The 26296-nt window shown below is 44.8% G+C and overlaps 2 protein-coding genes across 2 annotated transcripts; both read right to left on the bottom strand.

Annotated features, from left to right (window-relative positions):
- Positions 1-827: 827 nt before the first annotated feature.
- Positions 828-23338, bottom strand: LOC135531955 (E3 ubiquitin-protein ligase TRIM35-like). The gene is made up of 8 exons (XM_064959645.1): positions 23011-23338; positions 8561-8656; positions 8161-8397; positions 7964-7986; positions 6084-6202; positions 4727-4911; positions 3302-3487; positions 828-3056 (listed from the first exon to the last, which is right to left on the bottom strand). The coding sequence occupies exons 1-8, from the start codon at positions 23263-23265 to the stop codon at positions 2487-2489; spliced, it is 1671 nt and encodes a 556-aa protein (XP_064815717.1). The 5' UTR covers positions 23266-23338; the 3' UTR covers positions 828-2486.
- LOC135531965 (zinc finger protein 202-like) lies at positions 13847-20388 on the bottom strand. Its single transcript, XM_064959655.1, has 2 exons — positions 19731-20388; positions 13847-15696 (listed from the first exon to the last, which is right to left on the bottom strand). The coding sequence occupies exons 1-2, from the start codon at positions 20116-20118 to the stop codon at positions 15407-15409; spliced, it is 678 nt and encodes a 225-aa protein (XP_064815727.1). The 5' UTR covers positions 20119-20388; the 3' UTR covers positions 13847-15406.
- Positions 23339-26296: the final 2958 nt, after the last annotated feature.

Here is a 26296-nt window from a genome sequence, read left to right as displayed (position 1 = left end):
ATTCCCTACATACAGTAGTGCACGACTTTAGACCAGAGCCCTATTCCCTACATACAGTAGTGCACTACTTTAGACCAGCACCCTATTCCCTACATACAGTAGTGCACTACTTTAGACCAGAGCCCTATTCCCTACATACAGTAGTGCACTACTTTAGACAAGAGCCCTAATCACTACATGCAGTAGTGCACTACTTCAGACCAGAGCCCTATTCCCTACATACAGTAGTGCACTACATTAGACCAGAGCCCTATTCCTTCCATGCAGAAGTACACTACTTCCCATAGGGAATAGGGTATAATTTGGACAGACCATATATTCTGTGTTAGCTGTGAATGTGAGACACTGCACTTTACTGTAGCGTCTAGTAGTCTGTTATCTATTGTCTTCAGGTTTGGGGGGAGAATTATGAATTTGATGTGAGTAAATGTTTGATTAAAAAAAGTGACTATTTATTAGGATGTATTCATTTGGCTGTGAATATGTTAAGCATAGTGTTTGTACGTGTGGCAGGTAGCCTAGTGGTCAGAGCGTTAGGCCAGTAACCAAAAGGTTGCATGATCAAGTCCCCAAACTGACAAAGTATCTGTTGTTGTGCCCTTGACCAAGGCAGGTAAGTCACTGTTCCCCACTAGGCCGTGATTTAGGCCAGTAACCAAAAGGTTGCATGATCAAGTCCCCGAACTGACAAAGTATCTGTTGTTGTGCCCTTGACCAAGGCAGGTAAGTCACTGTTCCCCACTCAGCCGTCATTGTAAATAATCATTTGTTCCTAACTGACTTGCCTAGTTAAAACATGTTTGTTTTAAATCACTCAAACAGTATCATTCTTTATTTGTTCTTTATTCAGAACACATTACACTGGAAGAACAGATGCTTCATTACCTCCACTATGATACACTGTGTATTACAACATTACCTCCACTATGATACACTGTGTATTACAACATTACCTCCACTATAATACACTGTGTGGTACAACATTACCTCCACTATGATACACTGTGTATTACAACATTACCTCCACTATGATACACTGTGTATTACAACATTACCTCCACTATGATACACTGTGTGGTACAACATTACCTCCACTATGATACACTGTGTATTACAACATTACCTCCACTATGATACACTGTGTATTACAACATTACCTCCACTATAATACACTGTGTATTACAACACTACCTCCACTATGATACACTGTGTATTACAACATTACCTCCACTATGATACACTGTGTATTACAACATTACCTCCACTATGATACACTGTGTATTACAACATTACCTCCACTATAATACACTGTGTGGTACACCATTACCTCCACTATGATACACTGTGTATTACACCATTACCTCCACTATGATACACTGTGTATTACAACATTACCTCCACTGTGATACACTGTGTATTACAACATTACCTCCACTATGATACACTGTGTATTACAACATTACCTCCACTATAATACACTGTGTAATACAACATTACCTCCACTATAATACACTGTGTGGTACACCATTACCTCCACTATGATACACTGTGTATTACAACATTACCTCCACTGTGATACACTGTGTATTACAGCATTACCTCCACTATGATACACTGTGTATTACAACATTACCTCCACTATGATACACTGTGTATTACAACATTACCTCCACTATGATACACTGTGTGGTACAACATTACCTCCACTATGATACACTGTGTGGTACAACATTACCTCCACTATGATACACTGTGTATTACACCATTACCTCCACTATAATACACTGTGTGGTACAACATTACCTCCACTATGATACACTGTGTATTACAACATTACCTCCACTATGATACACTGTGTATTACAACATTACCTCCACTATGATACACTGTGTATTACAACATTACACAGAAATGCTTGTAAGAGATCTCAAATATAGTGTGTTTGGTGATCTAGTCAATGACAGCATCTATGAGATCTAGTCTGTGGAGGTAGGCGATATAATCTATGGAGGTAGGAGATCTAGTCTGTGGAGGTAGGAGATCTAGTCTGTGGAGGTAGGGAATCTAGTCTGTGGAGGTAGGGGATCTAGTCTGTGGAGGTAGGAGATCTAGTCTATGGAGGTAGGGGATCTAGTCTGTGGAGGTAGGGGATCTAGTCTGTGGAGGTAGGGGATCTAGTCTGTGGAGGTAGGGGATCTAGTCTGTAGAGGAAAGAGATCTAGTCTATGGAGGTAGGGGATCTAGTCTATGGAGGTAGGGGATCTAGTCTATGGAGGTAGGGAATCTAGTCTGTGGAGGTAGAAGATCTAGTCTGTGGAGGTAGGAGATCTAGTCTATGGAGGTAGGTGATCTAGTCTGTGGAGGTAGAATATCTAGTCAATGGAGGTTGGGGGATCTAGTCTGTGTTGGATGATCTGGGCTGAGCTGCAGGGCAACTTGATCTCTGTGTTGTTGCTTGTGGATCTCTCAGTGGATCACTCAGTGGATCACTCAGTGGATCCTATCCTCCTGACCTGGATTAGCGGCCTATCCTTCGTGATGTGGTAGCTTCCATTGGATCTCGTGTTTTTGATCTGCTTCTGAACAGCGGATCCAGTCTGTGGGATCTTTCCCTTTCCCTTACCGGTGGATTTAGTCTTTGGGATCCAGGCCATCCTTTGAGCGGATCCAGTGTTTGACGTTTTGTCAGGGGATCTTGTCTCTTGGTTCTGGTCAGTGGTTGAGATCTTGGGAGATCCGGTCATTGGGATCTGGGCTCCGACAGGGGATCCGGTTTCTGTCAGCTTGCTGTCGTCAGTGGATCTAGTCTCGGTATCCTCTCCCTCATTGGATGATCCGTCGTGTGGGATCTGGTCTCCATCGTCATCCTCAGGGATAGGATCTAGCTCTACCTCCACACACACTCTCTGGGGTAACACCACTAGCCAGCACTTAGAACAGCTGCTCTCGAAGTACGGATACAGCGTCTCTGTGAAGCGGTGCGTGAAGGTGAACAGGAGTTTGTCCCTCATCGCATCCCAGAATTCCACCTGACCCTCCTCCCAGTCCAGAAACACCTAAAGATGACATACAACTTCATTCTATGAGGATGGTTTATCTATAAGAAATTATAAATGAAGAAAAAGGAAGGAAATCTGTTGTTGGCACTCTGTCTTACAGGGTAAAACTACAGAAACAGAAGACTAAGTTAGACACACAGGGTCAACAGTTAATTAACTGAATCTATTTGATTCTATTCTAATACTTGTGGGTGTGCCTCCCCCTCTCTCAAGTACACCCTCTTATCTAACTATTGCCCCACCTTGATCCTGTGAAAGGGGCGGGACCAGTCCAGAGGGAGGGTGGTACAGGGTGTGGTCATGGCACGGTACGTCCCATTCCGTAGGCTGAGGGTCCATAGCCCCTCCTCCGGGCACGCCTCAAACTCCTCCCTCCTACGCACCGATTGGCTGGCCACACCAACTGTCCAGTTGCTGCTCTCTCCAACCTTGAAGCAGGATATATTTGTTATCATTATACTCTTGTATACTTAAAATTATATTTTGAATTGTACCGACAAAGTAACATTCCTGAAAGACAAATATATATATAATATTCCTCCAATACCATCAATAAAGATCTGTGTGTGTGTGTGTGTGTGTATGGGCCCTGGTCAAAAACACCAAGAACCTCCATCAGTGTGTGTGTATGGGCCCTGGTCAAAAACACCAAGAACCTCCATCAGTGTGTGTTTATGGGCCCTGGTGAAAAACACCAAGAACCTCCATCAGTGTGTGTTTATGGGCCCTGGTCAAAAACACCAAGAACCTCCATCAGTGTGTGTGTGTATGGGCCCTGGTCAAAAACACCAAGAACCTCCATCAGTGTGTGTTTATGGGCCCTGGTCAAAAACACCAAGAACCTCCATCAGTGTGTGTTTATGGGCCCTGGTCAAAAACACCAAGAACCTCCATCAGTGTGTGTGTATGGGCCCTGGTGAAAAACACCAAGAACCTCCATCAGTGTGTGTGTGTATGGGCCCTGGTGAAAAACACCAAGAACCTCCATCAGTGTGTGTGTGTATGGGCCCTGGTCAACAACACCAAGAACCTCCATCAGTGTGTGTGTATGGGCCCTGGTCAAAAACACCAAGAACCTCCATCAGTGTGTGTGTATGGGCCCTGGTCAAAAACACCAAGAACCTCCATCAGTGTGTGTGTATGGGCCCTGGTGAAAAACACCAAGAACCTCCATCAGTGTGTGTGTATGGGCCCTGGTCAAAAACACCAAGAACCTCCATCAGTGTGTGTGTATGGGCCCTGGTCAAAACCACCAAGAACCTCCATCAGTGTGTGTGTATGGGCCCTGGTCAAAAACACCAAGAACCTCCATCAGTGTGTGTGTATGGGCCCTGGTCAAAAACACCAAGAACCTCCATCAGTGTGTGTGTATGGGCCCTGGTCAAAAACACCAAGAACCTCCATCAGTGTGTGTGTATGGGCCCTGGTGAAAAGCAAGAACCTCCATCAGTGAACGTGTGTATGGGCCCTGGTCAACAACCCAAGAACCTCCATCAGTCAGTGAGTGCCCTGGTCAAAAACACCACGGTCCATCAGTGGGTGTGTATGGGCCCTGGTCAAAGACACCAAGAACCTCCATCAGTCTGTGTGTATGGGCCCTGGTGAAAAGCACCAAATAGTGAACGGTGTGCCATTTGAAGCCCACCCTCAGTCAGTGAGTGCCTCACCTCCACGGTCCAGCAGTGGGTGCCGGAGCTGAATCCTTCCCAGCCCAGAGCACAGTCGATCGGGTCAAATCTCTCTGGGTTAGCAGGCTGGATCTGGATCCTCTCGTTTCCCAGCTGGACAGAGGTTAGCCCAGGGGAGAGGACCAGAGATGGGCAGGATGTGGTCGGGTCCAGGGTTACTGGAGCTGAAAGGGAGGGGTTGGGGGAAGAGGGGGACAGGGGGAGGGAAAGTGAGAGGGGGAGATAGGGGACACACCACTCTGTCCCTCCCCCAGACTCACTGTAAGGGGTTATGCTGAAAGGGAGGGGTTGGGGGAAGAGGGGGACAGGGGGAGGGAAAGTGAGAGGGGGAGATAGGGGACACACCACTCCGTCCCTCCCCCCAGACTCACTGTAAGGGGTTATGCTGACAGGGAGGGGTTGGGGGGAGAGGGGGAGGGAAAGTGAGAGGGGGAGATAGGGGACACACCACTCCGTCCCTCCCCCAGACTCACTGTAAGGGGTTATGCTGAAAGGGAGGGGTTGGGGGAAGAGGGGGAGGGAAAGTGAGAGGGGGAGATAGGGGACACACCACTCCGTCCCTCCCCCAGACTCACTGTAAGGGGTTATGCTGACAGGGAGGGGTTGGGGGACTAGGGGGGCAGGGGGAGGGAAAGTGAGAGGGGGAGATAGGGGACACACCACTCCGTCCCTCCCCCAGACTCACTGTAAGGGGTTATGCTGAAAGGGAGGGGTTGGGGGAAGAGGGGGAGGGGGAGGGAAAGGAGAGGGGGGAGATAGGGACACACCACTCCGGAGAGGGGGATAGGGGACACACCACTCCGTCCCTCCCCCAGACTCACTGTAAGGGGTTATGCTGTCAGGGAGGGGTTGGGGGAAGAGGGGGAGAGGGGGAGGGAAAGTGAGAGGGGGAGATAGGGGACACACCACTCCGTCCCTCCCCCAGACTCACTGTAAGGGGTTATGCTGACAGGGAGGGGTTGGGGGAAGAGGGGGGCAGGGGGAGGGAAAGATAGGGGACACACCACTCCATCCCTCCCCCCAGACTCACTGTAAGGGGTTATGCTGACAGGGAGGGGTTGGGGGAAGAGGGGGGCAGGGGGAGGGAAAGTGAGAGGGGGAGATAGGGGACACACCACTCCGTCCCTCCCCCCAGACTCACTGTAAGGGGTTATGCTGAAAGGGAGGGGTTGGGGGAAGAGGGGGGCAGGGGGAGGGAAAGTGAGAGGGGGAGATAGGGGACACACCACTCCGTCCCTCCCCCCAGACTCACTGCAAGGGGTTATGCTGACAGGGAGGGGTTGGGGGAAGAGGGGGAGATAGGGGACACACCACTCCGTCCCTCCCCCAGACTCACTGTAAGGGGTTATGTGCAGCATGTCGTTCCAGACGGAGTAACGGAGGTTGGTCAGGTGTTTGGACACGTCTATCAGAGGACCACACACCTCCTCTGGCTCCCCATGACTCTGCCACGTCCTACAAACACACATACTCTATTCTGTTACAGGGCTCTGTGTGTGATTTGTGCCAAAAAGAGAAGCACAGAGTGAGAGAGAGAGAAACAGAGAGAGAGAAACAGGGAGAGAGAGAGAGAGAGGGGGAGAGAGAGAGGGGGGGAGAGAGACAGAGGGGGAGAGAGACAGAGGGAGAGAGAGACAGAGAGAGAGGGAGAGAGAGACAGAGAGAGAGGGAGAGAGAGACAGAGGGACTGTTCACAAACACACCCTACAGAGCCCCATGACAGCAGCACAATTAGACCCAACCAAATCATGAGAAAACAAAAAGATAATTACTTGACACATTGGAAAGAATTAACAAAAAAACTGAGAAAACTAGAATTCTATTTGTCCCTACACAGAGAGTACACAGCGGCAGAATACCTGACCACTGTGACTGACCCAAAATTAAGGAAAGCTTTGACTATGTACAGACTCAGCGAGCATAGCCTTGCTATTGAGAAAGGCCGCCGTAGGCAGACATGGCTCTCAAGAGAAGACAGGCTATGTGCTCACTGCCCACAAAATGAGGTGGAAACTGAGCTGCACTTCCTAACCTCCTGCCCAATGTATGACCATATTAGAGAGACATATTTCCCTCAGATTACACAGATCCACAAAGAATTCGAAAACAAATCCAATTTTGAAAAACTCCCATATCTACTGGGTGAAATTCCACAGTGTGCCATCAGAGCAGCAAGATTTGTGACCTGTTGCCACGAGAAAAGGGCAAACAGTGAAGAACACGCACCATTGTAAATACAACCCATATCTATGCTTATTTATTTTATCTTGTGTCCTTTACCATTATGCTGACAGGGAGGGTTGGGGGATGTACATTGTAAAAACACTGTATATATATAATATGACATTTGTAATGTCTTTATTGTTTTGAAACTTCTGTATGTGTGATGTCTACTGTTAATTTTTATTGTTTATTTCACTTTATATATTATCTACCTTACTTGCTTTGGCAATGTTAACACATGTTACCCATGCCAATAAAGCCCCTTGAATTGAATTGACAGAGACAGAGACAGAGGGAGAGAGAGACAGAGAGAGAGAGAGAGAGACAGTGGGAGAGAGACAGAGGGAGAGAGAGAGGGAGAGAGAGACAGAGAGAGGGAGAGAGAGACAGAGAGGGAGAAAGAGACAGAGAGAGAGAGAGAGAGAGGGAGAAAGAGACAGAGAGAGAGACAGAGGGAGAGAGATGGAGAGAGACAGAGGGAGAGAGAGACAGAGGGAGAGAGAGCCAGAGAGAGAGAGACAGAGAGAGAGAGACAGACAGGGGAGAGAGACAGAGAGAGACAGAGGGAGAGAGAGACAGAGGGAGAGAGACAGAGAGAGACAGAGGGAGAGAGAGACAGAGGGAGAGAGAGCCAGAGAGAGAGAGACAGAGAGAGAGAGAGAGACAGGGGAGAGAGACAGAGAGAGACAGAGGGAGAGAGAGACAGAGAGGGCGAGAGAGACAGAGAGAGAGAGAGGGAGAGAGACAGAGAGGAGAGAGAGAGAGAGAGAGAGAGAGAGACAGAGAGAGAGAGATACAGAGAGAGAGAGAGAGAGAGAGAGAGACAGGGGGAAAGAGACAGAGAGAGAGAGAGACAGAGAGAGAGACTGAGAGAGAGACAGAGACAGGGGAGAGAGACAGAGAGAGAGAGAGACTGAGAGAGAGACAGAGAGAGAGAGACTGAGAGAGAGACAGAGAGAGAGAGACAGAGAGAGAGACAGAGAGAGTGCATACCTCTTTACTGTTTCCTGGTAATTCTGGAAAACAAAGCAATGTCTTATCACATTTATGCCAATGCACAGTATGCCATCACGCACAGAGACACACACACACACACACACACACACACACACACACACACACACACACACACACACACACACACACACACACACACACACACACACACACACACACACACACACACACACCTGCAGAAAGGCGATGTCATCCCTGTCTTCCTTCATCTCTTCCTCGATCTCTCGGATGGTTTTAGCCAGCAGCTTCATCTCTTTTCCCACTCTCTCTCTCTTCTCCTTCATCACTCTATTCCTCTCCTCCTCTTCCTCCCTCAGCCTGGCTAGCCTGGCCTCCTCCTCCTCTCTCAGGAACTGGTGCAGCTTCTCAAACTCCTCCTTTATCTGTCTCTCTGTCTGCTGGGCATGGCTCTGGGGGAGGGAGGGAGGAACGGAGTGGGGAGGCAGGGAGGGAGGGTGCACAGATGTGATAACTTTGTGACAGCTGATTTGTGACAGCTCATGTAAAAGGCGCTTTATAATTGATTATTTAATTGTGATTGATTCATTGACAGACCGACAATGCAAGTCGTACCTGGTTGTGTTGGGAGGCGTGTTCAAAGATCCGCGTAACCTTCTCAAACCTCCTGCTCTTCCCGAGCAGCTTCCCCAGTGAAGAGTTCAGCTCCCCCTGGTGGGCAGTAGGAAGAATGACAACCAGCGTATCACAATACAATAGATGTATACTTTATTTTTCATATACTTTTTTTTCATTCTTTATTTCTGTTTCCATAAAAGCCCATAGGGACTGGTGTTGAACGTTTGCTAGCAATACTTCAGTGCAATGCATCGGACGATTGTTGTTCAATGTGTCAATGTGTTCGTCCCTATCCAAGTAAACAAAATTTAAAAAAAATACAACAGTGATTGACTATGATAAACACTTTATCTACCTCCCCAATGCAAAATAGTTAAAAAAAACATCAACATATATTTTGTGGAAAAGAGATGTTTGTATGTTTCTTAAACGACGCAGCATACTCAGGGGAAAACGATCCCCTCTCATTGAAGCCACGGAAAGTCAAGGCCGACAGCGGTACTGCAGGCGTTGTTAGCAGACCCCCCCCATTTTGTTTTTTAAATTGAATACAATCATTGTACCAATAATTGATTCTAATACACCAGATGTATGTCTGACTTTTGTAAAAAAAATTGTACTGGCAACCTGCAGTACCCCGGTCGGCCTTCAACTTCAGTTACTCAGAGGGGGCAGCACTGAGCTAGCCTGCAAAGTCATTTCCTGGAGTAGCTCAAACTGAGCATGTCATGTGCTATTGACTCGTCCTATAGGAATGAATGGAGTCAGGTGATCTATGGTTTTGGCCAGTCTTTATACAGCCATTGATCCATGCTGGATTGCTGACAAAATGACAGAGCAGCGCAGATGACTGTTCCATTTGATCATGGGGCGCCTCCCTCACCGATTTCACCCGGTCACTTGACGGGCCATAGCCAATATTGGCAGTACAGTACAGCGTTTCTCAACCATTTCTGTATCAGTGACTGGCGAGACATGGTCCTTGTCTTTTTTAACCAGCTCATGTTTAAAACTAATACAAAAACACCACTGGAGATCAGTGGAGGCTGTCATGGGACTTGTCTGAAGGTAACTGATTTAAATAATGTTTGTGGCCAACAACTAAAGGGGTTAAATATTTGTCTCCAACTTATTTTGGTCTTCTGAGCTTCTATATCCTAGATTCAGCGCATTCGGTAAGTATTCAGACTCCTCGACTTTTTCCACATTTTGTTACATTACAGCCTTATTCTAAAATTGATTAAATCTTTTTTCCCCCTCATCAATCTATACACAATACCCCATGTAGACAAAGCAGAAATAGGTTTTTAGAAATGTTTACTAATTTATTAAAAATCAAGAAACTGAAATATCACATTTACATAAGTATTGAGACCCTTTACTCAGTACTTTGTTGAAGCACCTTTGGCAGCGATTACAACCTTGAGTCTTCTTGGGTATGACGTTACAAGCTTGGCACACCTGTATTTGGGAAGATGCTTCCATTTTTCTCTGCAGATCCTCTCAAGCTCCGTCAGGTTGGATGGGGAGCGTTGCTGCACAGCTATCATCAGGTCTCTCCAGAGATGTTCGATCTGGTTCAAATCTGGGCTCTGGCTGGGCCATTCAAGGACATTCAGACTTGTCCTGAAGCCACTCCTGCATTGCCTTTAGCTGTGTGCCTAGTGTTGTTGTCCTGTTGGAAGGTGAACCTTTGCCACAGTCTGAGGCCCTGAGTGCTCTGGAGCAGGTTTTCATCAAGAATCTCTCTATACTTTGCTCTGTCACCTTTTCCTAAAAATCCTGACGAGTCCCAGTCCCTGCCGCTGGAAAAATATCCCCACAGCATGATGTTGTAACCACCATGCTTCACCGTAGGGATGGTGCCAGGTTTCCTCCAGACGTGATGCTGCCACCTCCATGCTTCACCGTAGGGGTGGTGTCAGGTTTCCTCCAGACGTGATGCTGCCACCACCATGCTTCACCGTAGGGGTTGTGTCAGGTTTCCTCCAGACGTGACGCTTGACATTCAGGCCAAAGAGTTCAATCTTGGTTTGGTCAGACCAGAGAATATTGTGTCTCATGGTCTGAGTCTTTAGGTGCCTCAATTTCCAGTCTCAATACTTATGGAAATAAGGTATCTTTTTTTATACAGTTGCAAACATTTCTAAAAACCTGTTTTCGCTTTTTCATTATGGGGCATTGTGTGTTGATTGCTGAGAATTTGTATTTATTTAATACATTTTAGAAGAAGGCTGTAACGTAACAAAATGTGTAAAAAGTCAAGGGGTCTGAATGCGCTCCGAATGACAGACACGTCAAAACCTTATGACTTTTTATTTTACAGTGTTTTTTCCATTTATGAATGTGTTATTCAATGTGTTTCTATATAGTAGTAAAGGACATACTCAATATTCTATCAAAATAAAAATGTAAATATATATTTTTATATAACTAAAGGGGTCCTAAAACTCTAAATCAAATAGCTAAATGATCCATGGAATGACCATCTTAACACCATTCCATTTGTTAGTTTAGTAGAACCCCAGGGCCCCGGTGGGTGAAGATTTCCCTTAAGGACCAATGGAATGTTCTAAAATGTACAAACTCCACCCATCCAGGGCACCGGACCATGCAAAACGAACTCGCCACTGTCAAGCTCTGCTTTCCGGCTATGGAGTGGCTGCCCAGAGGTGGAACTGGAGAATTTAAATAAATGTGCCGTCCATCAAATGGTGTGGTACTTCACTTGCATGATCATTGAGAAGCAAAATAACAGTTGTTGCCTAGGTTACGCAGATTGTTTTTACCCAAATGCAAAACTCATGTGGGGAGTTACATGCAGCCAGAGCCGCAACTTCCACTAGGGACACGGGGGGACGGGGGAAGGGGGCATGTCCCCCTCACATTCAAAAATTGCATTTTTGTCCCCCGTGTTTTATCATTGGAATGTGATACAAAAGAAGTTGACAGTGTGCTTTGGGACCATGCGGACACCTCCAAGCGGTCGGGAGGGCTGTTTGGAGAGTTTATATGACAAAAGAGCAAACCAAAGAAAGGTATGTCAACTACACTTCTACAACCAAGGAAAGGTATGTCAATTACACTTCTACAACCAAGGAAAGGTATGTCAATTACACTTCTACAACCAAGGAAAGGTATGTCAATTACACTTCTACAACCAAGGAAAGGTATGTCAATTACACTTCTACAACCAAGGAAAGGTATGTCAACTACACTTCTACAACCAAGGAAAGGTATGTCAATTACACTTCTACAACCAAGGAAAGGTATGTCAACTACACTTCTACAACCAAGGAAAGGTATGTCAATTACACTTCTACAACCAAGGAAAGGTATGTCAACTACACTTCTACAACCAAGGAAAGGTATGTCAACTACACTTCTACAACCAAGGAAAGGTATGTCAATTACACTTCTACAACCAAGGAAAGGTATGTCAACTACACTTCTACAACCAAGGAAAGGTATGTCAACTACACTTCTACAACCAAGGAAAGGTATTTCAACTACACTTCTACAACCAAGGAAAGGTATTTCATCTACACTTCTACAACCAAGGAAAGGTATTTCAACTACACTTCTACAACCAAGGAAAGGTATGTCAATTACACTTCTACAACCAAGGAAAGGTATTTCAATTACACTTCTACAACCAAGGAAAGGTATGTCAATTACACTTCTACAACCAAGGAAAGGTATTCCAATTACACTTCTACAACCAAGGAAAGGTATGTCAACTACACTTCTACAACCAAGGAAAGGTATGTCAACTACACTTCTATAACCAAGGAAAGGTATGTCAATTACACTTCTACAACCAAAGGTGTGCTCTTGCATACAGCGATCTCAGCAGCAGTTTTCATACAAGCAAGACACAGACAGGCAGTCTAAATAGTCATTTAATGTTCTGTTATCAGCATCATTACAAGCAGTCAAAATAGTAGTGTTCTTTTTCAGCATCTCAGGCTAAAATATGGCAGCATAACTATAAAGATTACATCATCACAAATGTAAACGTGTGGTTAAAACGCAAATCATTTTGCCCCAATAATATCCTTACAGTCAGAGAAGGTTGTAGCCTTCTGCTACTGAAATATCCTTAGTTACAACAGTCAGAGAAGGTTGTAGCCTTCTGCTACTGAAATATCCTTAGTTACAACAGTCAGAGAAAGTTGTAGCCTTCTGCTACTGAAATATCCTTAGTTACAACAGTCAGAGAAGGTTGTAGCCTTCTATATTGGCTGTCTTACTGATGACTGCCTATATTGGCTGTCTTACAGATGACTGCCTATATTGGCTGTCTTACAGATGACTGCCTATATTGGCTGTCTTACTGATGACTGCCTATATTGGCTGTCTTACTGATGACAGTCTATATTGGCTGTCTTACTGATGACTGCCTATATTGGCTGTCTTACTGATGACTGCCTATATTGGCTGTCTTACTGATGACTGCCTATATTGGCTGTCTTACTGATGACTGCCTATATTGGCTGTCTTACTGATGACTGCCTATATTGGCTGTCTTACTGATGACTGCCTATATTGGCTGTCTTACTGATGACTGCCTATATTGGCTGTCTTACTGATGACTGCCTATATTGGCTGTCTTACAGATGACTGCCTATATTGGCTGTCTTACAGATGACTGCCTATATTGGCTGTCTTACTGATGACTGCCTATATTGGCTGTCTTACTGATGACTGCCTATATTGGCTGTCTTACTGATGACTGCCTATATTGGCTGTCTTACTGATGACTTATATTGGCTGTCTTACTGATGACTGCCTATATTGGCTGTCTTACTGATGACTGCCTATATTGGCTGTCTTACTGATGACTGCCTATATTGGCTGTCTTACTGATGACTGCCTATATTGGCTGTCTTACTGATGACTGCCTATATTGGCTGTCTTACAGATGACTGCCTATATTGGCTGTCTTACAGATGACTGCCTATATTGGCTGTCTTACTGATGACTGCCTATATTGGCTGTCTTACTGATGACTGCCTATATTGGCTGTCTTACTGATGACTGCCTATATTGGCTGTCTTACTGATGACTGCCTATATTGGCTGTCTTACTGATGACTGCCTTATATTGGGCTGTCTTACTGATGACTGCCTATATTGGCTGTCTTACTGATGACTGCCTATATTGGCTGTCTTACTGATGACTGCCTATATTGGCTGTCTTACTGATGACTGCCTATATTGGCTGTCTTACTGATGACTGCCTATATTGGCTGTCTTACTGATGACTGCCTATATTGGCTGTCTTACTGATGACTGCCTATATTGGCTGTCTTACTGATGACTGCCTATATTGGCTGTCTTACTGATGACTGCCTATATTGGCTGTCTTACTGATGACTGCCTATATTGGCTGTCTTACAGATGACTGCCTATATTGGCTGTCTTACAGATGACTGCCTATATTGGCTGTCTTACAGATGACTGCCTATATTGGCTGTCTTACTGATGACTGCCTATATTGGCTGTCTTACTGATGACTGCCTATATTGGCTGTCTTACTGATGACAGTCTATATTGGCTGTCTTACAGATGACTGCCTATATTGGCTGTCTTACAGATGACTGCCTATATTGGCTGTCTTACAGATGACTGCCTATATTGGCTGTCTTACTGATGACTGCCTATATTGGCTGTCTTACTGATGACTGCCTATATTGGCTGTCTTACTGATGACAGTCTATATTGGCTGTCTTACAGATGACTGCCTATATTGGCTGTCTTACAGATGACTGCCTATATTGGCTGTCTTACAGATGACTGCCTATATTGGCTGTCTTACTGATGACTGCCTATATTGGCTGTCTTACTGATGACAGTCTATATTGGCTGTCTTACTGATGACTGTCAGAGCACGTCTCTATGCTGATGCCGCGTTTGACATTGAATGGTAAAATTGGCCAGCCCAACTTGGTAGGGGGGCCGGCCGTTGCCCAGTGAAGGTTCTACTGCACTGACCAGCCAAAGGCTCATTAGTATAACTGAGAAATTGCACAAAAATATATATTATAGGTCATTTTTGTATTTTAATATATTTAAAAAAATACGTGTGCCTGTCAATTTTGACCACCCAACTAAAAAAATGGTCCAGCCCATCTGGCATTTGCCAGAATTACCAGGTGGTGAATTCACCCCTGGTTTCTATCCTTTATGTGTTATTTCATGTTCTTTCAGGTTCCCTAACCGACTAAAAGTCTCTCCGCACTGGGAGCCTTCTCTTCCCGTGTGTGTATTGTCTCTTCCTGTGTGTGTATTGTCTCCTCCCGTGTGTGTATTGTCTCCTCCTGTGTGTGTATTGTCTCCTCCTGTGTGTGTATTGTCTCCTCCTGTGTGTGTATTGTCTCCTCCTGTGTGTGTATTGTCTCATGCTTTTTTAGGTTCCCTAACCGGGTAAATGTCTTTTCACACTGAGAGCAGTGGTAGCTCTTTTTTTCTGTGTGTGTTCTCTCGTGATATTTAAAGCCCCCTAACTGGGTAAAGGTCTTTCCACACAGGGAGCATTGGTACGGCTTTTCTCCCGTGTGTGTCCTCTCGTGTGTTTTCAGGTTCCATAACCAGGTAAAACCCTTTCCACACTGGGAGCATTGGTACGGCTTCTCTCCTGTGTGTATTCTCTCATGCTCTTTCAGATGCGATGACTGGTTAAATTTCTTTTCGCAATGGGAGCATTGGAAAGGCTTTTCTCCTGTGTGGGTCCTCTCGTGCTCTTTCAGCTTTGATAACCATTTAAAACTCTTTCCGCACCGGGAGCAGTGGTTTGTCTTCTCTCCCTGTGTGAGAATTCTGTCGTTCTTTTTCAGGTTCCCTAACTGGGGAAATGTCGTTCCATTCTGAGAGCAGTGGTAGGTATTGTTTTCTCTGTGTGTCCGCTCATGATATTGAAAGCCCCTAACTGGGTAAAAGTTTTTCCACAAATGACACATTGGTAAGGCTTTTCTCCAGTGTGTGTCCTCTCGTGCTCTTTCAGCTTTGATAACCAGGTAAAACTCTTTCCACAGTGGGAGCAGTGGTGTGGTCTCACTGGTTTGGGTGTCTCTGGGTCTGGTTCCCCTGAGGGACTCTTCCTGCTGTCAGAGGGAAAGTCTGGCCTCTCTCCTGCCAAAGACAAACAGAGTGTTTGGTTAAACAGAAATGAAACCTCCACATGATTAAACTGTCTTCCTATGAGGTTTAATCTAGACTAGATCCCAAACGGTACATTTGGATCCTGGATGCTGATTGGTTGATAGCTGTTAGTTAAATCACAATAATCCACAGGTAATGCCTGTTAAAGGGATATTTCGGGATTTTCACAATATCTACTTCCCCAGAGTCAGATGAACTCATGCATACCATGTGTATGTATGTCTATGCGTGCAGTTTGACGGCAGTGGCTAACTAGCCGTAGCGCAATTGCTAACTAGCATTAGCATAATCATTGAAAGTCTATAGTATCTGCTAGCATGCTAACTTACTTACTTGACACAGACATAAAATGGTATTCACCAGTTCATCTGCCTCTAGGGAAGTAGATAAAGGGCCTCGTTGCATCTCTTTAATAGTTCCATTTGAATCATCCCTATGCATCCACTGTCCCACAGCCCAGCCTGGCACTTCCGAAACTAGTCTCCATTTTTATCCCATGCTTCTTGCCTAACATTTGGTTTGTAACAGAGGGGAATTGTATAAACCTCGCCACCTGTAAGACCCAATCAAATCACAGATGTGCAGAACGGAATCACGGATTCCAGACATTAAAACAGAATTCAGTGTTCTAGAAGTGTTATGTATAGAAAATGTATTGATCATCGTAGGAAATCAACTAAATGTATTGAACTAATTAAAAATGTATTGATTTGCTCAAGGTTATGATAAGAGATGAACATAGTTGGTCCGTACTTCGATCAAAACGCATCAGTGAATGATATTTTCCTTCATTATACTGCTCAATGTCCCACTACTATTTTTTAATTATTTTTACCTTTATTTAACTAGGCAAGTCAGTTAAGAACCAATTTTTATTTTCAATGACGGCCTAGTGGGTTAACTGCCTTGTTCAGAGGCAGAACAACAGATTTGTACCTTGTCAGCTTGGGGATTTGAACTTGCAACCTTCTGGCTTCAAGTCCAACCCTCTAACCACTAGGCTAAGCTGCCGTGCAGTAGACTAACCTAGTCTACTACACAATTTCCCCACAATATTAGAATGCAGGAGCAGAAAATAACCCCGAAGCTACTGTAACATCTGGTGGTGGATATTAGAATGCAGGAGCAGAAAATAACCCCGAAGCTACTGTAACATCTGGTGGTGGATATTAGAATGCAGGAGCAGAAAATAACCCCGAAGCTACTGTAACATCTGGTGGTGGATATTAGAATGCAGGAGCAGAAAATAACCCCGAAGCTACTGTAACATATGGTGGTGGATATTAGAATGCAGGAGCAGAAAATAACCCAGAAGCTACTGTAACATCTGGTGGTGGATATTAGAATGCAGGAGCAGAAAATAACCCCGAAGCTACTGTAACATCTGGTGGTGGATATTAGAATGCAGGAGCAGAAAATAACCCCAAAGCTACTGTAACATATGGTGGTGGATATTAGAATGCAGGAGCAGAAAATAACCCCGAAGCTACTGTAATATCTGGTGGTGGATATTGGAATGCAGGAGCAGAAAATAACCCCGAAGCTACTGTAATATCTGGTGTTGGATATTAGAATGCAGGAGCAGAAAATAACCCCGAAGCTACTGTAACATCTGGTGGTGGATATTAGAATGCAGGAGCAGAAAATAACCCCGAAGCTACTGTAACATCTGGTGGTGGATATTAGAATGCAGGAGCAGAAAATAACCCCAAAGCTACTGTAACATCTGGTGGTGGATATTAGAATGCAGGAGCAGAAAATAACCCCGAAGCTACTGTAACATCTGGTGGTGGATATTTGATGTTATGGGGCTATTTTGCTTCCACTGGTCCTGGGTCCTTTGTTAAGGTCAATGGCATCACATCCTGGTACTTCACATATTACCAGGACATTTGAGCCAAAAACCTTGTTGCCTCTGCCACTGACACTTGGCTGCAAGTGGATCTTCCAGCAAAGACAATAACCCCAAGCACACATCAAAATGTGGAAATTAATGTAGAATTGGAGTCAAAAACCTAAAACGTTTAAATTCCATCTCAATGACTTGAAACCTACTGAAAAGCTGTGGTTTGAATTGAAAAGGCAAAGCCCATAAGTGACAAAACGATTTCAAAGATCTGGAAGGAATCCGAATGGAGGAACAGTCCAAGATGTGAGGTATTGAAAGGTCATGAAAACAGAGGCGTCCATCATTTTGACCTGGAACTTTTTGCAAATAAAATGAAAATAACATGTTATTTGCCACATGCACCAAATACAACGGGTGTCGTAGACGTTACATTGAAACGCTTACTTACAAGACCTTAACAACAATGCAGTTTTAAGAAAATATCAAAACCCAAAAAAATAAAGTAAGAGATAAAGAACAAATAATTAAAGAGCAGTAGTAAATAACAATAGCCTGGCTATATACAGGGGTACCGGTACAGAGTCAATGTGGAGGCTATATACAGGGGGTACCGGTACAGAGTCAATGTGGAGGCTATATACAGGGGTACCGGTACCGAGTCAATGTGGAGGCTATATACAGGGGGTACCGGTACAGAGTCAATGTGGAGGTTATATACAGGGGGTACCGGTACAGAGTCAATGTGGAGGCTATATACAGGGGGTACCGGTACCGAGTCAATGTGGAGGCTATATACAGGGGTACCGGTACAGAGTCAATGTGGAGGCTATATACAGGTGGTGTCAGTACAGAGTCAATGTGGAGGCTATATACAGGGGGTACCGGTACAGAGTCAATGTGGAGGCTATATACAGGGGGTACCGGTACCGAGTCAATGTGGAGGCTATATACAGGGGTACCGGTACCGAGTCAATGTGGAGGCTATATACAGGGGGTACCGGTACAGAGTCAATGTGGAGGCTATATACAGGTGGTGTCAGTACAGAGTCAATGTGGAGGCTATATACAGGGGTACCGGTACAGAGTCAATGTGGAGGCTATATACAGGGGGTACCGGTACCGAGTCAATGTGGAGGCTATATACTGGGGTACCGGTACCGAGTCAATGTGGAGGCTATATACATGGGTACCGGTACCGAGTCAATGTGGAGGCTATATACAGGGGTACCGGTACCGAGTCAATGTGGAGGCTATATACAGGGGGTACCGGTACAGAGTCAATGTGGAGGCTATATACAGGGGTACCGGTACAGAGTCAATGTGGAGGCTATATACAGGGGGTACCGGTACCGAGTCAATGTGGAGGCTATATACAGGGGGTACCAGTACAGAGTCAATGTGGAGGCTATATACAGGGGGTACCGGTACAGAGTCAATGTGGAGGCTATATACAGGGGGTACCGGTACCGAGTCAATGTGGAGGCTATATACAGGGGGTACCGGTACCGAGTCAATGTGGAGGCTATATACAGGGGGTACCGGTACAGAGTCAATGTGGAGGCTATATACAGGGGGTACCGGTACCGAGTCAATGTGGAGGCTATATACAGGGGGTACCAGTACAGAGTCAATGTGGAGGCTATATACAGGGGTACCAGTACAGAGTCAATGTGGAGGCTATATACAGGGGGTGTCAGTACAGAGTCAATGCGGAGGCTATATACAGGGGGTACCGGTACAGAGTCAACCTTCCGGTTACTAGTCCAACACTCTAACCACTAGGCTACCCTGCCGCCCCGACTATAGGAGGACGGGCTCCTTGTAATGGCTGGAATGGAACCGGAGTTGAACGTGGTTTCTATATGTTAAATACCATTCCGTTTATTCCATTCCGGCCATTACAATGAGCCTGCCCTCCTATAGATCATCCCACCAGCCTCCCCTGGTGTACAGTAAGTGTATATTTAGCATTTGGTTAATTATCTTGATGTGATATGAAAGTAGAGGGATTTATGTTTCTAGAACTGTACCGCAATTGAGAACCGATTCACGTTTAGACTGAGTTTTTGGCTGTTTTGGCTGCAAGAGCCAATTCGCCTTTAAACAGAACATTAGACTCCTTTAGTTCATTATTATCACCCCACTAGTTACTTACCGGTGTTCATCAGATCTCCAGTTTTTCCCTCCTCATTTTCCAATGTGACAGTGACCTCCCCCAGCTCCTTCACTCCAAAAACGACATCCCCCTCTTCCTCTCTGAGCGCTCCTGTATCTCCTTTCAATGTGATGTCCTCCTCTTCCTCTCTGAGCGCTCCTGTATCTCCTTTCAATGTGATGTCCTCCTCTTCCTCTCTGAGCGCTCCTGCATCTCCTTTCAATGTGATGTCCTCCTCTTCCTCTCTGAGCGCTCCTGCATCTCCTTTCAATGTGATGTCCTCCTCTTCCTCCTCTTCTTTCACGACAATATTAAGCCACAGACCCTCTTTCTCCGTCCAGCAGACCTCCTGTCCTTTGGCAGTGGGGGAGTTGTTTAGTGAGCTCATGGTCGGGGATGTTAGCTAGCTAGTTAAATTAGCATAAACAACTAGCTTAGTGCTAACTTAACCAGCTAGCGAGATGACTAACAACGTAATTATAAAATTAAACGGGGTAACTAGTAGATACGTCAGACGTGTGCTTTCAACACAGCAACTTCCCATTCACCGAAACCGTCTGAAGAGCTGCAATGTTCCGGCTATATTGGCTAACAAGCTAAGAAGGTGGCTGACGGGCTTCTTCTTCTTCTTCGGGGGGTTTATCTGCAGGTGGCAGTCAAGGGGTAATGATGCATTACCGCCACCTACTGTACTGGGGCGTGGGCCAGAGTCCGGGAGAAATTAAATCCTGTCGGCCTTTAAAAAAATAAAATGAAGATTGGAGACTGTATAGAATTATGTTCTACATAGTATTATCTTTAAACAGTGGTTTAGTGACAGCTTTATTTAGTTGCCAGTGCACAAAAAAATAATAATAACTGGTGTCATCATTTCTCACACACATTGATTTTCTAAGTAGCTTTTCCTAGCCACCGTGCTTCTACAACTGCATTGCTTGCTGTTTGTGGTTTATGGCTGGGTTTCTGTACAGCACGTTGAGATATCAGCTGATGTAAGAAGGGCTATATAAATACATTTGATTTGATTGACTTGAAGAAATGTTTGTATTTTTATACCCTCAAACACCAAATTAGGCCTACCTACTTACAGAACACGGCGCCATCACTGTCAATCGTGAATGATATTCTCCGTGATCTGTGATTTAAAAAAGAAGAAGAAAAGTCCCCCAAACCGATGCTTCTATGTGACATCACATGGTGGGATTAAAAGAAAGAAAAACGGTGATTTTCAAAACCTGAGACGAGATGCTCCTCAGGTCACCAGGAACATCATTGTATTTGAATATCACTGTTTGGAAATTGTTTCAACTTTTGATGACGTCATCAATAGAGATGTGTTTTTTCTTCTGCAAAATGTAGAAATGTGCTGTTTTCACATGTAGACACTGGTAGTGTGCTGGAAGGAGATTTGGTTTGATTTGATTTTTTGAGGTAATGAAAATGAAGTTGTAAAGTGATCGATTTTACAAAAAAAATAACTATCTCCTGAAGATATAGAACTTTCAACATACAGAAAGTGGCACAGTGTGATGTGTTTTGCTTCACACATTTTGAAAGTTCTCGACAACTTGATTGATGACCTGCAAAACATTTTGGGACTGTTCCAACACGTCCCAAAATAGGCCCCCGCACTGGTCCATTTTAAGGGCCCCCACCCTGGCCCATTTTAAAGGGCCCCCACACTAGCACATGTTAAAGGGCCCCCACACTGGCCCATTTTAAGGGCTCCCACCCTGGCCCATTTTAAAGGGCCCCCACACTAGCACATGTTAAAGGGCTCCCACCCTGGCCCATTTTAAAGGGCCCCCACACTAGCACATGTTAAAGGGCCCCCACACTGGCCCATTTTAAAGGGCCCACACACTGGCACATGTTAAAGGGCCCCCACACTGGCCCATTTTAAGGGCTCCCACCCTGGCCCATTTTAAAGGGCCCCCACACTAGCACATGTTAAAGGGCTCCCACCCTGGCCCATTTTAAAGGGCCCCCACACTAGCACATGTTAAAGGGCCCCCACCCTGGCCCATTTTAAAGGGCCCCCACACTAGCACATGTTAAAGGGCTCCCACCCTGGCCCATTTTAAAGGGCCCCCACACTAGCACATGTTAAAGGGCTCCCACCCTGGCCCATTTTAAAGGGCCCCCACACTGGCCCATTTTTTTCCTTTTTCCTTGAATCTCCCATTATTACACAGATAATAACATTGCTAAAAAACAAGTGACACCAGCCCACTGGGCTAAAAGTGGACAAGCCCATCTGTCATTTGCCTGTAATGCCAGATGGCCAGTCCACCCCAGCTTGTGTGTGTGTGTGTGTGTGTGTGTGTGTGTGTGTGTGTGTGTGTGTGTGTGTGTGTGTGTGTGTGTGTGTGTGTGTGTGTGTGTGTGTGTGTGTGTGTGTGTGTGTGTGTGTGTGTGTGTGTGTGTGTGGCCTCATAGACTAGGTCATGTTACTCTACGCGTCAGTTAAGTGTTAAAGCACATGGAGACTGGAACCGAAATAACACTTCATGAGCCAAACACGTACAAATGGAACCAAAATAACACTTCATGAGCCAAACACGTACAAATGTAGGATCTTAATGTCATAACTCTTTTGTTGCTGAGAATTTTCCTGCACCACATTAAATACACGTGAGCTTCGTGATTTACATCAATTCACTGAAACCCTGCAGTGACTCACGGTTAACTTAACATTATCACACTTCATGTAGCCTCATATTAGACAGCTAATAGCCTAACCACCGATCAAGCAACATTACGGACTGAACGTTCAAATCCTGTTGCTGCAGTATTATTTTACTGTGACAAAACTGGTCAAATTACGATGCTACATCTGTATGTATGTGGCATGGCAACAACAACAGAGTGGATTGCAAAACAATCAGTGCAAACCACACACACTATCTTATGTAACTGCACAGATACGCCACATCAAATAAAAGTACCTGCTGAATGGCAGATACTCGATGAACAGATATTTAAATGCGAAGTAGGGGTGTAGGTAGCTTGTAGACATGTCTGTCTGTCTGTCTGTCTGTCTGTCTGTCTGTCTGTCTGTCTGTCTGTCTGTCTGTCATGTTTGTCTGTCTGTCTGTCATGTTTGTCTGTCTGTCTGTCATGTTTGTCTGTCTGTCTGTCTGTCATGTTTGTATGTATGTATGTATGTATGTATGTATGTATGTATGTATGTATGTATGTATGTATGTATGTATGTATGTATGTATGTATGTATGTATGTATATATGTATGTATGTCCATCTGTCCGTCCGTCTCTTACCTTACAGTCAGGTACAGCCTCCGTTATGGGATAGACTCTGTGCCCCTCGTGGGTCTCAGTCAGTCCACACTGACTGCACACTGGCTCCAGGTCATCCACACAGAACAAGGTAAACGTCTCTCCATGCTCCCGGCACAGCTCTGGATCTCCAGGGGGAAGGACGAAGCCGTCTGCCCCAGGGAGAAGGGCCTTGAGCGGGGTGGAACCCCCTGAGAGGGACCCTAATGCTCGAGCTTCTAGTCTGAGAGCCTCCATGGATTATTTTTCTGAGCAAGAGTGCAAGAAGGTAGAAAGAGAGGAACGAAAAGGGGAGGAGAGAAAGAGAGAGGGAGGGAGGGAAAAAGAGATATATACAGTATATATATATTAATATATATATATATATACATATATATATATAAATATATATATATATATATATGAGAGAGAGAGAGAGAGAGAGAGAGAGAGAGAGAGAGAGAGTGAAAGAGGGAGACAGCTGTGAGAGAGAGCGGGAGGGAGAGACTGAAGGAGGGAGGGAGAAAGGGCATGAGAAGAGGGAAAGAGAGCGAGAGGGGGGAGGGGAAGGGAAAGCGTAGAGAGAGCGAGAGACAGAGAGAGACAGGGGGGGGATATTGGCATTTTGTGTTCATGTGTGTGCATATGCATGTGTTTGTGTGTGCATGGGTGCGTGTGTGTGTGTGAGTGTGTTTGTATGTGTGTGTTTGTATGTGTGTGTTTGTATGTGTGTTTGAGTGTGTGTGTCTATATCAGTACCTGTGTGATAATTCCATGAGCTGAATGCTAGATGTATGTGTGATAACTCCATGAACTGAATGCTAGATGAATGTGTGATAACTCCATGAACTGAATGCTAGATGAATGTGTGATAACTCCATGAACTGAATGCTAGATGTATGTGTGATAACTCAATGAACTGAATGCTAGATATATGTGTGCCATAGAGGTTAATAACTTTAGTATCTGAACTCTTTCAAGTTCTTTGAGCTTTGACTTTAGCCAGATGGGTGGGGTTGACCTTTTTGGGACTATTCAATTGGTCCTTAGCTCCCGGTAATCACAGATAAAGTAGTATTGAATCCAGCGTTGGTCAAGTTACAACTATCTCTCTCTCTCTCTCTCTCTCTCTCTCTCTCTCTCTCTCTCTCTCTCTCTCTCTCTCTCTCTCTCTCTCTCTCTCTACATATATATATATATATATATATATATATTTCTCCTACTCTCTCACCAGACACACCAAGCCTAGGGCCCCAATCCTTACCACATCTGTGGTTGGTATCTACGGTTCAAATCCTACTTTAAGCAGGGAACATGGAAGCTGGACCTCACATGCACACATAACTGGAGACTCAGACTGCCACTAATGCTTGATTTAATGCTTCATTAAACGCTTCTTCAGGTTACGAGTGAACATACCTGGGTTCAAATAGTATCTGCTTTCTTTCAAATACTTCATCTGGGCTTGATTGAGCTCGCCTGGCAGCAATGGAACTCATAGACAAGTCTCAAAAGTTCAGAACCCCGCCCACCTGGCACTCCTGGCAGGCTAAAGCAACCGGTCAAAGTATTGGGAAGAAAAGGAAATACTATTTGAACCCTGGTGTGGTCGCTTGTAACCTGAACATTCCCTTAAATCAAGCATGAGTGTCAGTCTGAGTCTCCAGCTATGTTTGCATGTGAGGTACGGCTTCCATGTGCACTGCTTAAATTAGGGTTCAACCCACAGATACCAGCCAAGGACGTGACTTCATTGCAACAAAGAGTCTGTGTCTCAAATAGCAACCTATTCCCTACGTAGTGCACTACAGCGTATATGGATGTATCTACAGTAGGTCTCAAATAGCAACCTATTCCCTACGTAGTGCACTACAGCGTATATGGATGTATCTACAGTAGGTCTCAAATAGCAACCTATTCCCTACGTAGTGCACTACAGCGTATATGGATGTACCTACAGTAGGTCTCAAATGGCATCCTATTCCCTACGTAGTGCACTACAGCGTATATGGATGTATCTACAGTAGGTCTCAAATAGCAACCTATTCCCTACGTAGTGCACTACAGCGTATATGGATGTATGTACAGTAGGTCTCAAATGGCATCCTATTCCCTACGTAGTGCACTACAGCGTATATGGATGTATCTACAGTAGGTCTCAAATAGCAACCTATTCCCTACGTAGTTCACTACAGCGTATATGGATGTATCTACAGTAGGTCTCAAATGGCAACCTATTCCCTACGTAGTTCACTACAGCGTATATGGATGTATCTACAGTAGGTCTCAAATGGCAACCTATTCCCTACGTAGTGCACTACAGCGTATATGGATGTATCTACAGTAGGTCTCAAATGGCAATCTATTCCCTACGTAGTGCACTACAGCGTATATGGATGTATCTACAGTAGGTCTCAAATCGCAACCTATTCCCTACGTAGTGCACTACAGCGTATATGGATGTATCTACAGTAGGTCTCAAATGGCATCCTATTCCCTACGTAGTGCACTACAGCGTATATGGATGTATCTACAGTAGGTCTCAAATGGCAACCTATTCCCTACGTAGTGCACTACAGCGTATATGGATGTATCTACAGTGGGTCTCAAATAGCAACCTATTCCCTACGTAGTGCACTACAGCGTATATGGATATATCTACAGTAGGTCTCAAATAGCAACCTATTCCCTACATAGTGCACTACAGCGTATATGGATGTATCTACAGTAGGTCTCAAATAGCAACCTATTCCCTACGTAGTTCACTACAGCGTATATGGATGTATCTACAGTAGGTCTCAAATAGCAACCTATTCCCTACGTAGTGCACTACAGCGTATATGGATGTATCTACTGTAGGTCTCAAATGGCAACCTATTCCCTACGTAGTGCACTACAGCGTATATGGATGTATCTACAGTAGGTCTCAAATGGCAACCTATTCCCTGTAATAATGATGTCATGTACTTATATTGTCATATCATATTTCACATAGATCATTTTTAATGCTAGTAACAAGTTCACAGGTCACACACACATCATTTGCATGAAATATAAAAGAGAAGGAAGTTATCCATATTGATCTGACTGGCATGTTACATTTACATTGGAGTCCTTAGTAGACGCTTGTATCTAGAGTGACTTTCAGTTAATTCATTCAACTTAAAAGAAAAATCCACCCCAAAATAATATTTAGGTGTTTTTTTAACTAGTCCACTGTTGATACAGCCCCGAAATGTTTCGCATCAGAAGTCAAGTTTTCAAGATACAGGACATTTTTTAAGAAGCA

The sequence above is a fragment of the Oncorhynchus masou genome, chromosome 5, assembly GCF_036934945.1.
Source record: "Oncorhynchus masou masou isolate Uvic2021 chromosome 5, UVic_Omas_1.1, whole genome shotgun sequence".
In the NCBI taxonomy this organism is placed as follows: domain Eukaryota; kingdom Metazoa; phylum Chordata; class Actinopteri; order Salmoniformes; family Salmonidae; genus Oncorhynchus; species Oncorhynchus masou.
Note: the sequence above shows the minus strand (reverse complement) of the source record. Positions and strands in the feature narration are given on the sequence as shown.

Excerpts from the sequence above, each read along its gene's own strand:
- LOC135531955 (XM_064959645.1), bottom strand. The coding sequence starts at position 23,265 with ATGGAGGCTCTCAGACTAGAAGCTCGAGCATTAGGGTCCCTCTCAGGG. Across the intron at positions 8,657-23,010 it reads AGGCTGTACCTGACTGTAAG|GGGGAGCTGAACTCTTCACT; the intron begins GTAAGAGACGGA and ends ACTGCCCACCAG. Across the intron at positions 6,203-7,963 it reads TACCAGGAAACAGTAAAGAG|GACGTGGCAGAGTCATGGGG; the intron begins GTATGCACTCTC and ends GTGTGTTTGTAG.
- LOC135531965 (XM_064959655.1), bottom strand. The coding sequence starts at position 20,118 with ATGAGCTCACTAAACAACTCCCCCACTGCCAAAGGACAGGAGGTCTGC. Across the intron at positions 15,697-19,730 it reads TGGAGATCTGATGAACACCG|GAGAGAGGCCAGACTTTCCC; the intron begins GTAAGTAACTAG and ends TGTCTTTGGCAG.